This window comes from Mustelus asterias, chromosome 22 (genome assembly GCF_964213995.1).
Source record: "Mustelus asterias chromosome 22, sMusAst1.hap1.1, whole genome shotgun sequence".
NCBI classification, from domain to species: Eukaryota; Metazoa; Chordata; class Chondrichthyes; order Carcharhiniformes; family Triakidae; genus Mustelus; species Mustelus asterias.
Genome location: NC_135822.1, coordinates 72,104,287 through 72,117,387, shown reverse-complemented (window position 1 = coordinate 72,117,387; position 13,101 = coordinate 72,104,287). Strand labels below are relative to the sequence as shown.

The 13,101-nt window shown below is 46.4% G+C and overlaps 1 protein-coding gene across 1 annotated transcript in view; it reads right to left on the bottom strand.

Annotated features, from left to right (window-relative positions):
* bin3 (bridging integrator 3) overlaps window positions 1-13,101 on the bottom strand; it is a 161,574-nt gene that overhangs the window by 86,994 nt on the left and 61,479 nt on the right. The window contains exon 6 of the mRNA XM_078239644.1: window positions 7,560-7,600. Coding sequence (XP_078095770.1) covers window positions 7,560-7,600 — 41 coding nt within the window. The remainder of the gene's footprint in view (window positions 1-7,559; window positions 7,601-13,101) is intronic.

Below are 13,101 nucleotides of genomic sequence, written 5' to 3'. Positions count from 1 at the left end.
AACCTACCTCTCACCAAGCTCTTAGTCATCGGCTCTAATCTGTCCTCGTGTGGCTGGCTGGAAACTTTTGTTTTATCATGCTCCAGCTCAGCACCTTGGGATGTCTGTGATATGAAAGGCGCTATGTAAATACAGGATTGGGCTGTAGTGACAAGTTGCTGACAGCGTGTAACCTCGCAATGTCGGAAAGCAGGAAGCCAGGACCTGACTGAACGGAGCAAACGTATCTCCTGAATCAACCAAGTCAGCAGAAAGTGCAGCAATGAGAATTAGGAAAGGACAACTGGCCAGAGTGAGATTACTGCAAAGATCTCAGGGATTTGTGGAGCTGGAGGAGATTAGAAAGCCATGGAGGGGCGAGGCCAGAGAACACAACGTGGGAAACTTTAAAACCAGGCAATGTAAGGATGCAGGAAAACCTTCATCGAGGCAACCCACACAACAACAAAGCTATCATTCCCTATGTCAGCACAAGTCCATCGTGATCTTTCTATGTATGACTTTGGTCAGGTGCAGGAGCTGGGAATCTGATCCACAGATCAGACAGAATTCTTGTCCGAGGATCAATTAGATGATGTCTCTTCGAGGCATTTATTAGGCATACAATGCCAAGGTCAAGTACAGTTCTTCTTGTGAGTTGGAGCACCATTCTCTCTTCCTGGCTATTTGGTCAGCAGCTTCTCATCCTGAGGTCGAAAGCCGGATTCTTATCTCAGGCGGTTATTATTCAAGCCTGGTACTCTCCTATTTGTTTCTAAGGCAACATCTGAACTCCCCTGGGAAGGTAAGCACATTACCTCATCCATGTACAAACACATGAGGAAGCTCATAAAGAAAGCATCCTCTGAAAGACTTATTGTTCACTGGAGTGGGTGAAAAACATCCTCATGATCAAGGCACTTTTAAAATCTTGCAGACAGTCGTGGTCTGACAGGCACGTTTGCACACTCAAGTGCTGTGGTGCTCTCTTACTTCTGTGTAATCTTGATTCTGGTAAATAAATTCGGTCTGTAGTTTTAGCCTGCCTTGATGTTTTGCCACCTATCGCCATTGCCTGGCAGGCCAATTGGTGCAATCTCCAGCACGTCGTAGCTCAGTAAAGAGGGGAATTTGCTGCTGCTCCAAGCAGGCGTGAGGGCGTACGTTTCTGATACAAGGCGCTGCAGACGGCGACTGTGCTTTGTGGCAAATACAACATTAAATCGCAGCTTCATTTAATTTGTGCTGTTTCAATAATCATTATTCTTCTCACAAAAAAAACCAACCATGTATATTTGAACCAAATGAATAAAATGTAAAGGTGCTAACTGATACAGCAATTCTCACAGCCTCCAGATGTCTCAATGCCCTTTCTAGTCAATAAAACACTTTGGAAGTGCAGCCACTTCCCCTCCATTGCAACAGGGACTGCATTTCAAAGGTACTCCATTGGCTTGGAAAGTGTTTTGAGATGTTAGGAGGTTGTGACAGATGCTCCACAAATGCATGTCTTTCTATCTTCTACCTTTCATTCTTTTGGTTACCAACTAAAAGGAAATTTCCTCAAAGAAAGAAGGATTTGTACTCACTCTGCAGCCCATCACTTGCCTGAAAAATATCTCAAAGCACTTGACATCCAACTTTTTATTAGCTAAATTCTGCAGTCACTTCGAACAAAAGAGATACAGGCTGTGCAGCAACGGTGGTTAGGACTTGGAGAACTCACTTCTCTCACAAAAACAAAGAACAAAGAAAATTACAGCCCTCCAAGCCTGCATTGACCATGCTGCCCGTCAGAAATAAAACCCCCTACCCTTCCGGGGACCATATCCCTCTATTCCCATCCTATTCATGTATTTGTCAAGACACCTCCGAAAAGTCACTATCGTATCTGCTTCCGCTTCCACTTCCTCTCCCGGCAGCGAATTCCAGGCACCCACCACCCTCTGTTAAAAAAACTTGCCTTGTACATCTCCTTTAAACCTTGCCCCTCGTACCTTAAACCCAAGCCCCCTAGTAATTGACTCTTCCACCCTGGGAAAAAGCTTCTGACTATCCACTCTGTCCATGCCTCTCATAATCTTGCAGGCTTCTATCAGGTCTCCCCTCAACCTCCGTCGTTCCAGTGAGAACAAACCAAGTTTCTCCAACCTCTCCTCATAACTGATGCCCTCCATACCAGGCAACATCCTGGTAAACACGATATTCCAAGGAGTGCATGAATAGGATGGGAATAGAGGGAGATGGTCCCCGCAGGGGTAGGGGGTTTTAGTTCAGTCGGGCAGCATGGTCGGTGCAGGTTTGGAGGGCCGAAGGGCCTGTTCCTCCACTGTAATTTTCTTTGTTCCTTGTATGCACTCTGTCCATGCCCCTCCTAACCGTGTAGACTTCTGTCAGGTCGCCCCTAAACCTCCGTCATTCCAGTGAGAACAAACCAAGTCTCTCCTCATAGCTAATGCCCTCCATACCAGGCAACATTCTGGTAAATCTTTTCTGTACCCTCTCCAAAGCCTCCACATCCTTCTGGTAGTGTGGCGGCCAGAATTGAACACTATATTCCAAGGGCAGCCTAACTAAGGTTCTATAAAGCTGCAACGTGACCTGCCAATTTTTAAAATCAATGTCGATGACATGTGTACCTGCACACCCAGATCCCTCTGCTTATCAATACTCTTAATGGTTCTGCCATGGTTCAGCCTCATTTATATATTCAATTCCTTGAGGGATACTTTGTGTATCCAAAGTTACAGCACTAGCGACTGAGCAAGTACAGTGAACCAAGCTGCAACCACATAGCCTGGTAAAAGATTGTCCAACAGTCAGAGATATTACTACAACAGGAGGATAAGCCACAATGCCAATCATAACAGACTTCTCAATGTTCATTCATCAATTTGTGAGACACACTTCCAATTATTTGAGGTCTGTGTTTATTACACTAAACTACAAATGCTACATCCTCATGGTGGCACAGTGGTTAGCACTGCTGCCTCACAGCACCAGGGACCCGGGTTCGATTCCAGCCTTGGGTCACTGTGTGTGGAGTTTGCACGTTCTCCTCGTGTCTGCGTGGGTTTCCTCCGGGTGATCTGGTTTCCTCCCACACTCCAAAGACGTGGTAAGTAGTCTCACAACACCAGGTTAAAATCCAACGGGTATATTTGGTAACTTCATCAGGTGACTCACCTGATGAAGGGGCAACACTCCGAAAGCTCATGCTACCAAATAAACCTGTTGGACTTTAACCTGGTGTTGTGAGACTACTTACTGTGTCCACCCCAGTCCAACGCCGGCAACTCCACATCTAAAGATGTGAAGGTTGGGTGGATTGGCCATGCTAAACTACCCCTTAGGGTCAGGAGGATTATCAAGGTAAGTATGTGGGGTTACGGGGATAGGGCCTGGGTGGGATTGTTGTCAACGAGGGCTCGGTGGGCCGAATGGCCTCCTTCTGCACTGGAGGGGTTCGATGATTCAACAATATACATGTAGTTACTGGGGAGAACTGAGGGAACTAACTGAAATAAGGATGCAGACAGATATCAATAGCGGACAAATATCTGGCAGCTGGAAATTGTGAAGCTGTTCACTTTGACAACAACAACAAAAGATCCGCGTCCTACCGCAAAGGAAAACGGCTGCAGAATTCTGACGTGCGGAGGTATTTAGGTGCATGAGTCAGAAAAAATTATTATGCAGGTCCAGCATGTAAACAAGAAGTCTAATGGAATGTTATCTTTTATTATGAGAGGAATTGAACATAAAATTAAAGATGTTATGCTTCAGTTATACAATGCATTCGTGAGACCACATCTCCAATACTGTGTGCAGTTCTGGTCTCCTCATTTCAGGAAGGTTGTAAATGTGTTGGAGGTGATTCAGAGGAGGTTTACTGGAACGATACCAGGAATGGGTGGGTTGTCTCATGAGGAACGCTTGAGTTTCAAAAAGTGAGGGGTGACCTGAAGTCTACAAGATCCTGAAAGGTATTGCTAAGGTGGGCTCCTGTGGTTGAAAGTCCAGAACTAGAGGGGGGGGGGGTCCAGAACTAGAGAGGGGAGGGGAGGGGAGGGGAGGGGGAGAGAGAGAGAGAGAGAGAGAGCTCTGTTTGGGAATTGGGAGTCACCGTTTTAGGACAGAGATGAGGAGAGATGTTTCTCACGAGGGTTGTGGGACATTGGAACTCTCTGCCTCACAAGGCGGTGGGGGTCACTGACTATTTTTAAGGCGGGGTAGAGAGATTCTTGTTGAACAAGGCAATCGAAGGTTATCGGGGGTAGATGAGAATGTGGAATACGAAACGCAATCACATCTGCCAGGATCTTACTGAATGGGGGAGCAGGCTTGAGGGGCCGAACGGCCGACCTCTGCTCACATTTCATTACGTTTGGGTAAAAATGTTACCTGATTCCAGTTTAACTCACCAATGAATACCATGTTTCCCACTTTCATTCCCCAACACTGAAGACTTCCCTTAAAGTTATTTTCACTTCCCCTGCTTGGCAAGATGATGGCATGACTGAGCTGGTGTGAAAATTTTTTTTTTTACTTCATACGTGAGGAAGCAAAGAGACAAAATAATTGTTGGCTTTGCGAAACAGCAGTGTGTGTGGGAGGGAGGCAGTTATTTGTTTAGCATGGCTCGGTGACATCACCGCTGATGAAAGCTGAATTCCTGTTCCGTGGCTGCCTTCAGGCTGAAGCAGCTTTGGGAAGGATAGCCAAAGGGGCAAGCTCGGTATTTCCATCGTCGGTGACTGAAAACGACCACCAGCGGCCGAACCCGTTTGCTGCAACTTCCCGCCAACTTCACTCGCACCGGGAAGCAACAGCACAGGCACCGACTCAAGGAGAGCGCGTGATTGGCTTTCAAAACAGATTTCCACTGGGCTCCAGGATATTATTCACTGCTGCCCCTCTCCAGATTCCCAGATGGCGAGCCATGAAAAGAGAGCGTCGCTCAAACAAGACTGGAATGCGAGATTTATTGAGCAGAATGGATTCCCCGGAGCCAACAGCAAAAGAATCGACCCAAGGCCCTTTCATAACCCGAAGAGCAGCCCTGGTTTTGCTCCCGTGTGCGGGATTTTGAAACATTGGCAGGATTTTCATTCTTTCGTCCCAAAATAATAAATGGAGGGACTGAACAGTGATAGGCAGGAATTTAAATTTTACTTTAGCAATCCTCCCCTGCTCTCTCCCTCCCAACCCAAAGCTTATTTAGACCACACCCTGAGCTAATTGTTTGACAAAATCGAACTGGCGGTGGGTAACATTGGGGACTTTGGGATGAAGGGAGTTCATGAAGGGGGGGGGGGGGATTCCTCACCACCTGAAATTTAAAGTAATCGCTAATCGCTTACCAGCCAGGAAATACAGAAGAATCTGGTGAACTGGTGCGGCAACAATAATCTCTCCCTCAATGTCGACAAAACGAAGGAGATTGTCATCAACTTCAGGGAGCATAGTGGAGAACCTGCCCCTGTCTACGTCAACGGGGATGAAATGGAAATGGTCGAGAGCTTCAAGTTTCCAGATCACCAACAACCTTTCCTGGTCCCCCCGTGCTGACACTATAGTTAAGAAAGCCCACCAACACCTCTACTTTCTCAAGAGGCTAAGGAAATTTGGCATGTCAGCTACGACTCTCACCAACCTCCATAGATGCACCATAGAAAGCATTCTTTCTGGTTGTATCACAGCTTGGTTTGGCTCCTGCTCTGCCAAAGACCACAAGAAACTACAAAAGGTCATGAGTGTAGCCCAATCCATCCCGCAAACCAGCCTCCCGTCCATTGACTCCGTCTACACTTCCCGCTGCCTCAGCAAAGCAGCCAGCATAATCAAAGACCCCACGCACCCCGGACATTCTCTCTTCCACCTTCTTCCTTCGGGAAAAAGATACAAAAGTCTCAGGTCACGTACCAACCGACTCAAGAACAGCTTCTTCCCTGCTGCTGCCAGACTTTTGAATGGACCTACCTCGCATTAAGTTGATTTTTCTCTGCACCCTAGCTATGACTGTAACACTACGTTCTGCACTCTCTCCTTTCCTTCTCTATGAACAGTATGCTTTGTCTGTGTAGTGCGCAAGAAACAATAATTTTCACTATGTTAATATATGTGACAAGAATAAATCAAATCAAAATCAAATCAAATCAAATCTTACCTCAACAATTGTGCAGCTGAATACAGTTTTTCATTTTTATTTTACTGTTGACTGCGAACAGACAAAGCTCTTCATCACAGGAAAATTGGCAGGGTGGTGAATCGTGAGGAGGATCCTTTTAGATTACAGGGGGATACAGACGGGCCAGTCAGATGGCAAGTGGAATTCAATCCGGGTCAGTGTAAGGTGATTCGCTTGGGCAGGACTAACAAGGCAAGGGAATACATGATGAATGGCAGGACCCTGGGAAGCACCGAGGATCAGAGGGACCTTGGTGTGCAGATACACTGGCCCCTTAAGGTAGCAGGACAGGTGGATGAAGTGGTTAAGAAAGCATATGGTGTACTTGCCTTTATTAGCCAAGGCATAGAGTTTAAGAGCAGAGTGGTTATGCTGGAACTATATAAAACATTAGGCCGCAGCTTGAGTCGTGTGTGTAATTCTGGAATCTACAATCTAGGGGGGATGTGATAGCACTGGAAAGGGTGCAGAGGAGATTTACCAGGATGTTGCCTGGGCTGGAGAGTTTTAGTTATTGGATAGACTGGGGTTGTTTTCCTGGGAGCAGAGGAGAATGAGGAGGGAACCTCATTGAGGTGTACAGGATTATCAGGGGCATAGAGAGGTTAGTTCGGAAGGAACTTTTCCCCTGAGCAGAGGGGTCAAAATCTAGGGGGGGGGGGGGGGTCAGAGATTTAAAGTTTAAGTTTATTTATTAGTGTCACAAGTAGGCTTACATTAACACTGCAATAAAGTTACTGTGAAAATCCCCGAGGTAAGGAGCAGGAGGTTTCGAGGGGATTCGAGGAAAAACCTTTTCTCCCAAGGGTCTTGGGAGATTGGAACTCACTGTCTGAAAGGGTGGTGGAGGCAGGGACCCTCACATTTCAGACGTATTTACACCTGCATTTGTGATGCTAAGGGACACAAGGTTGTGGGTCAAGTTCTAGATGAGAAAAGTTAATTTCTAATTGTTTTTGACTGACACAGATGTGATGGACCGAAGGGCCCTTTTTCTGTGCTATAAAACTCTATGACTCCATGAGTCAGATTTGTTTGGCTTGTGACTCTCACTCATTGTTGATTCATCTCAGAGAAACTCCAGGCTCACCCCCTCATTCCCTTCCTGCACCTCCCACTCCATGATCTTCACCAAATGGTTGCTTGCTTTCTTGTGGTGTTGGTTCATGTCTCCAAGTTCCTCGAACTCGTTCCAACACTGGCTCAAATTCTTCCAGCTTAACTTAACCCAACACTCTGTGACCAATCAATCGCACAACACCCCAAGAGGAAAAGTTAGCAGAGCTTTCACTGCATCTCTTTCGCTTACAGTTCATTCGCCCACTTCATCCAAACGGAGATTCAATACTTCAACAAGAATTCACATTTCACAGTCAAGCTGTGGACTTACTTTTTCAAGGGTTCAATGGCTGTTTTCTGAATCTGGTTGACCTGATGAAGAGACAAAGAAGATATTCTGCATCAGTTAACCACATTGAGCTGTGATATGAAGCGTAAATGATGAGGCAAAGAGAGAGCACAATGTCATGGAGCAAGGATAGAATTATACTGGCTTGTTCCACTATTCTGAACTGGAAATAACCCGGGTACAAGATGCATGGGTCAATGGAAACAACTTTACACCTGACTACATCTAAATGATCTTCGGGTAAGCGTTCTCCAAGGCGGCCTTCACGACACACGACAGCGCAGAGTCACTGAGCAGAGACTGATAGCCAAGTTCCGCACACGTGAGGACGGCCTATAACCACGATCTTGGGTTCATGTCACACTATCTGTAACCCCCACGACTTGCAAGGTACGGCGTACAAGGTTATGAAGGGTAGAGGTAGGGTGAACAGTGGGAAGCTTTTTCCCAGGTCGGAGGTGACGATCACGAGGGGTCACGGGCTCAAGGTGAGAGGGGCGAGGTTTAACTCAGGATATCAGAGGGATGTTTTTTATACAGAGAGTGGTGGGGGCCTGGAATGCGCTGCCAAGTAGGGTGGTGGAGGCAGACACGCTGGCATCGTTTAAGACTCACCTGGATAGGCACATGAACAGTCTGGGAATGGAGGGATACAAACGAATGGTCTAGTTGGACCAAGAGCGGCACAGGCTTGGAGGGCCAAAGGGCCTGTTTCCTGTACTGTACTGTCCTTTGTTGTTCTTTGCCTGGGCTTGCAAAATCTCACTAACTGTCCTGTCTGGAGACAATACACATCTCTTTAACCTGTGCTTAACACTCTCTCCACTCACATTGTCTGTACCTTTGAGACTTGATTACCTGTAAAGACTCGCATTCCAACCATTATCTTGTAAATTGAGTTTGTGTCTTTATATGCCCTGTTTGTGAACAGAACTCCCCTCACCTGACGAAGGGGCAGCACTCCAAAAGCTAGTGGCTTTTGCTACCAAATAAACCTACTGGACTTTAACCTGGTGTTGTTAGACTTCTGTGTACATCCAACAACATCAGATTTGGGGAACGATCTCTCAGTACGCAGAGATTAGGTAATTAACACAGAGCTGAGGTGAACAAGACGCAAGGCAAGTTACGTACATGGTGAATGGCCTTGGACAGAATGTTTGGTTGATGGCCTGAAACCATGGGAACACAGAGCACAGGAGTCCATCTGGTTACAAACTCTCCCACAAATATTCTCCCCATGTTTAATCTGCCAAAACCATTCATAATTCTCAGCCTCTTTGTTAAATCATAGAATCCCTACGGTGTAGGAGGCCATGAGGCCATCGAGTCTGCACCGACTCTCTGACTGAGTATCTTATCCAGGCCCTCTCCCCTGCCCTGTTCCCCAATCGCCCCTTAGCCTTCACTGCTCGGAAGAGAAAACACCACGTTCCCTACTCTCTTCACATCACTGAAGTCCCTTACCCCTGGACCATTTCAGTCAATAGCCACAGTGCTGCCTATTTGGTTAATTATTTATTAGTGTCACTGGTAGGCTCACAGCAACACTGCAATGAAGTTACTGTGAAAGTTCAAAGATTTATACATCCTTTTTGAGGTGTGATGCTGAGAACCAGCTGAGGTCTAACCAGTGATTTGCAAAGGCCCAGTATAACTTGCTTGTATTGGTCATCTATGCCGATATTTATAAAACTGAATTTGGTTTAAAAATCTTCACATCTCATCCTGAGAGAGGAGACAATGGCAGAGCGATAACGTCACTCCACTGGTAACCCAGAGACTCAGGCTAGTGCTCTGGGGTCATGAGTTCAAATCCCACCACGGCAGCTGGGGGAATTTAAGTTCAATTAATAGATCTGGAATATAAAGTTAGTGTCAGTAATGATGACCAGGAAACAATGGTCGATTGTCGGAAAAACCCATCTGGTTCATTAATGTTCTTCAGGGAAGGAAATCTGCCGTCCTTACCCGATCTGGCCTACATGTGACCCCAGAGCCACAGCAATGTGGTTTTTCTTAGCTGCCCCTCTGAAATGGCCGAACAAGACACTCGGTTCAAGGGCAATTAAGGAGGGGCAACAAACGTTGGCCCAGCCAGTGAAGCCCACATCCCATGAAAGAATGAAGAAAACAAAGGTACACTTTAGGAAGGATATGAAGGCGTTAGAGAGAGTCCAGAAAACATTCAGAGGAATGGTTCCAGGGTCTAGGGACTGCAGTTATGTGGACAGATTGGAGAACTGTAGCGATGGGGATAGATTGGATAAATCGAACGAACCAGGACAGGACTTACTTACTCAGTTAATGGTAGGGCATTGGGGAGAGCTACAGAACAAAGAGATCTTGGGGCACAGGTTCATAGCTCCTTGAAAGTGGAGTCACAGGTGGACAGAGTGGTGAAAGTGGCATTCGGCATGCTTGGTTTCATTGGTCGGAACACTGAACACTGGAGTTGGGACGTCTTGTTGAAGTTGTACAAGACACTGGTAAGGTCACCCAATTATAGAAGGATATTATTAAACTAGAAAGAGTGCAGAAAATATTTACTTGGATGCCACCGGGACTTGATGGTTTGAGTTATAAGGAAAGGCTGGATAGACTGGGACTTTTTTCTCTGGAGCGTAGGAGGCTGGGGGGTGATCTTATAGAGATCTATAAAATAATGAGGGGCACAGATCAGCTAGATAGTCAATATCTTTTCCCAAAGGTAGGGGAGTCTAAAACTAGAGGGCATAGGTTTAAAGTGAGAGGGGAGAGATACAAAAGGGTCCAAAGGGGCAATTTTTTCACACAGAGGGTGGTGAGTGTCTGGAACAAGCTGCCAGAGGTAGTAGTAGAGGCAGGTACAATTTTATCCTTCAAAAAGCGTGTAGACAGTTACGTGGATATGATGGGTATCGAGGGATATGGCCCAAATGCGGGCGATTGGGATTAGCTTCGGGGTTAAAAAAAGGGGCAGCATGGACAAGTTGGGCCAAAGGGCCCTGTTTCTATGCTGTAAACCTCTATGACTCTAAGTGTAGTGATGTGGATAGATTGGAGAAGCTATGACTGTTCTCCCTGTAGAAGAGCAGCTGAAGAGGAGATTTTATAGACGCGTTCAAAGTCATGGGGGGCTTCAGGGCAGAGGATCAGGAGAAATTATTCCCACTGGTGGAAGCATTGAGAGCAGCGATTTATGGTGATTTGTGGAGGATAACCTAAATAATGCATTTAATAGAATCAGAGATGAATGGGGGAGGGGGGAGATGTCATATAAAGGGTTAATGGAAATACAGTCTACATTATCAGTGATGACAGATGACAGGACAGCAGAGTACGCTGACAGATTGTTCTATGTGCTAAGCCTGGTAATGTACACAGCAGGCGTAATGTTCGATAGAAGGTCAAGTTTATCTCCTCGCAGACTTGCCTCCGGAAGTCTCTATCAATCCTTGCCAAGGACAACCTCACCTAAGGCTCACAACGGTGATAACAGAATTGGCACCAAAGGTCCATCGCTCAGGAATTCTTTCCCTCAGCTCCTCCACCCTTCCTCCTAAAAGCCCTTTGACCAAGTTCTACTCATAGCTGCTTCCCGTGCCCAGTCTATTTGCTCTGAAAGAACCATCGGATGATTGTTCTGTCTGCGAGGTGCTGGTCTGAACGTGAGCTGCTTTTGCTTCGACAAAGCAGGTGTCCCAGTAATATACATGGAACATAAAAACAGACATGTAATAGTGCGTGGCTTTCTTCCCACAGTCCAAAGATGTGCAGGTTAGACGGATTGGCCATGCTAAATTGCCCCTTCGTGTCCCAAGATATATCAGGTGAGGGGGATTAGTGGGATAAACGCGCAGGGTTACGGGGCTGGGCCCACATCAGATGCTGTCGGAGAGTCGGTGCAGACTTGATGGGCCGAATGGCCTGCTTCAATACTGGAGAGAATACTCCAATGTTAAAACCTTTGTGCCACAGCTGAGGGTAGTGCACGTGGTTTGGGTTCCAAAACTACACGAAGGATTTTTAAGTAAGAGAGAGACATTGTACTTATTTCCTTGCACCAGGCAAAAGACTTGGAATTTGTGAGAACAAAAGGTGATTTTATACAGATCTCCAAAATATGAAGAGACATGTGACAGATGATCATCTACGCAAGACTAAATGCAACAAATTCAGGACTGAACAAGAGGAACAATTGGGCAAGTTTAAAGCGCATGGGATTGGAGGAAGTGTTTTGAGATGGACAGAAAACTGGTTGGCAGAGAGGAAACAAAGAGTAGGAATTAATGGGTGCTTTTCAAATTGGCAGGCAGTAACTAATGGAGTGCCACAGGGCTGGTGCTGGGACCCCAGCTATTCACAATATATATTCATGATTTGGATGGGGGAACAAAATGTAACATCTCAAAGTTTGCAGATGAAACCAAGTTGGGTGGGAGGATGAACTGTGACGAGAGATCCTTCAGAATGATCTGGACAGGTTGGGTGAGTGGGCAAATCAATGGCAGATGCAGCATAATTTGGATAAATGTGAAGTTATTCACTTTGGAAGCAAAAACAAGAAGGCAGATTACTATCTGAATGGGTGTAAATTGGGAGAGGGGAGTGTGCAGCGGGACCTGGGTGTCCTTGTGCACCAGTCGCTGAAGGTAAGCATGCAGGTGCAGCAGGCGGTAAAGAAGGCAAATGGTATGTTGGCCTTCATTGCGAGAGGTTTCGAGTCCAGGAGCAGGGATGTGTTGTTGCAATTATACAGGGCCTTAGTGAGGCCACACCTAGGGTATTGTGTGCAGTTTTGGTCTCCTTTTCGGAGGATGTTCTTGCTCTCGAGGGAGTGCAGCGAAGGTTTACCAGGCTGATTCCGGGGATGGCGGGACTGATGTATGAGGAGAGATTGACTAGGTTAGGATTGTTTTCGCTGGAGTTCAGCCTTAGATTCAGTGAGCCCATTCATATACTTTAGAATTTGCTCTCATGATATACATGATGCCACAAAGGTCACATTCAAGGTTGCGGACCAAGTGCTGGAAAATGGGATGAGAATAGATAGGTGGCCAGCACGATACAACGGGCTGAAAGGCCTCTTTATGTGCTGGATGGTTCTCTGACGAATGGCTAAATTTTCGCTTGTTCAAAAAAAATCACTGCAGATTTGAAAGACTTTCGAAAGTGATGGGAGGCAGTGGCGTAGTGGTATTGTCACTGGACTAGTAATCCAAAGACCCAGGGTAATGCTCTGGGGACCGGGGTTCAAATCCCCTCAGGGGTGATGGTGAAATTTTAATTCAATAAAAACCAAGAATTAAAAGTCGAATGATGAACCATCTGTCGATTGTATCACAGCCTGGTATGGCGCCTGCTCTGTCCAAGGCCGCAAGAAACCACAGAGGGTCATGAACGAAGCTCAATCCATCACGCAGACCAGCCTTGAATCCATTGACTCTGTCTACACTTCCCGCTGCCTCGGCAAAGCAGCCAGCATAATCAAGGACCCCACACACCCCGGACATTCTCTCTTCCACCTTCTTCCGTCGGGAAA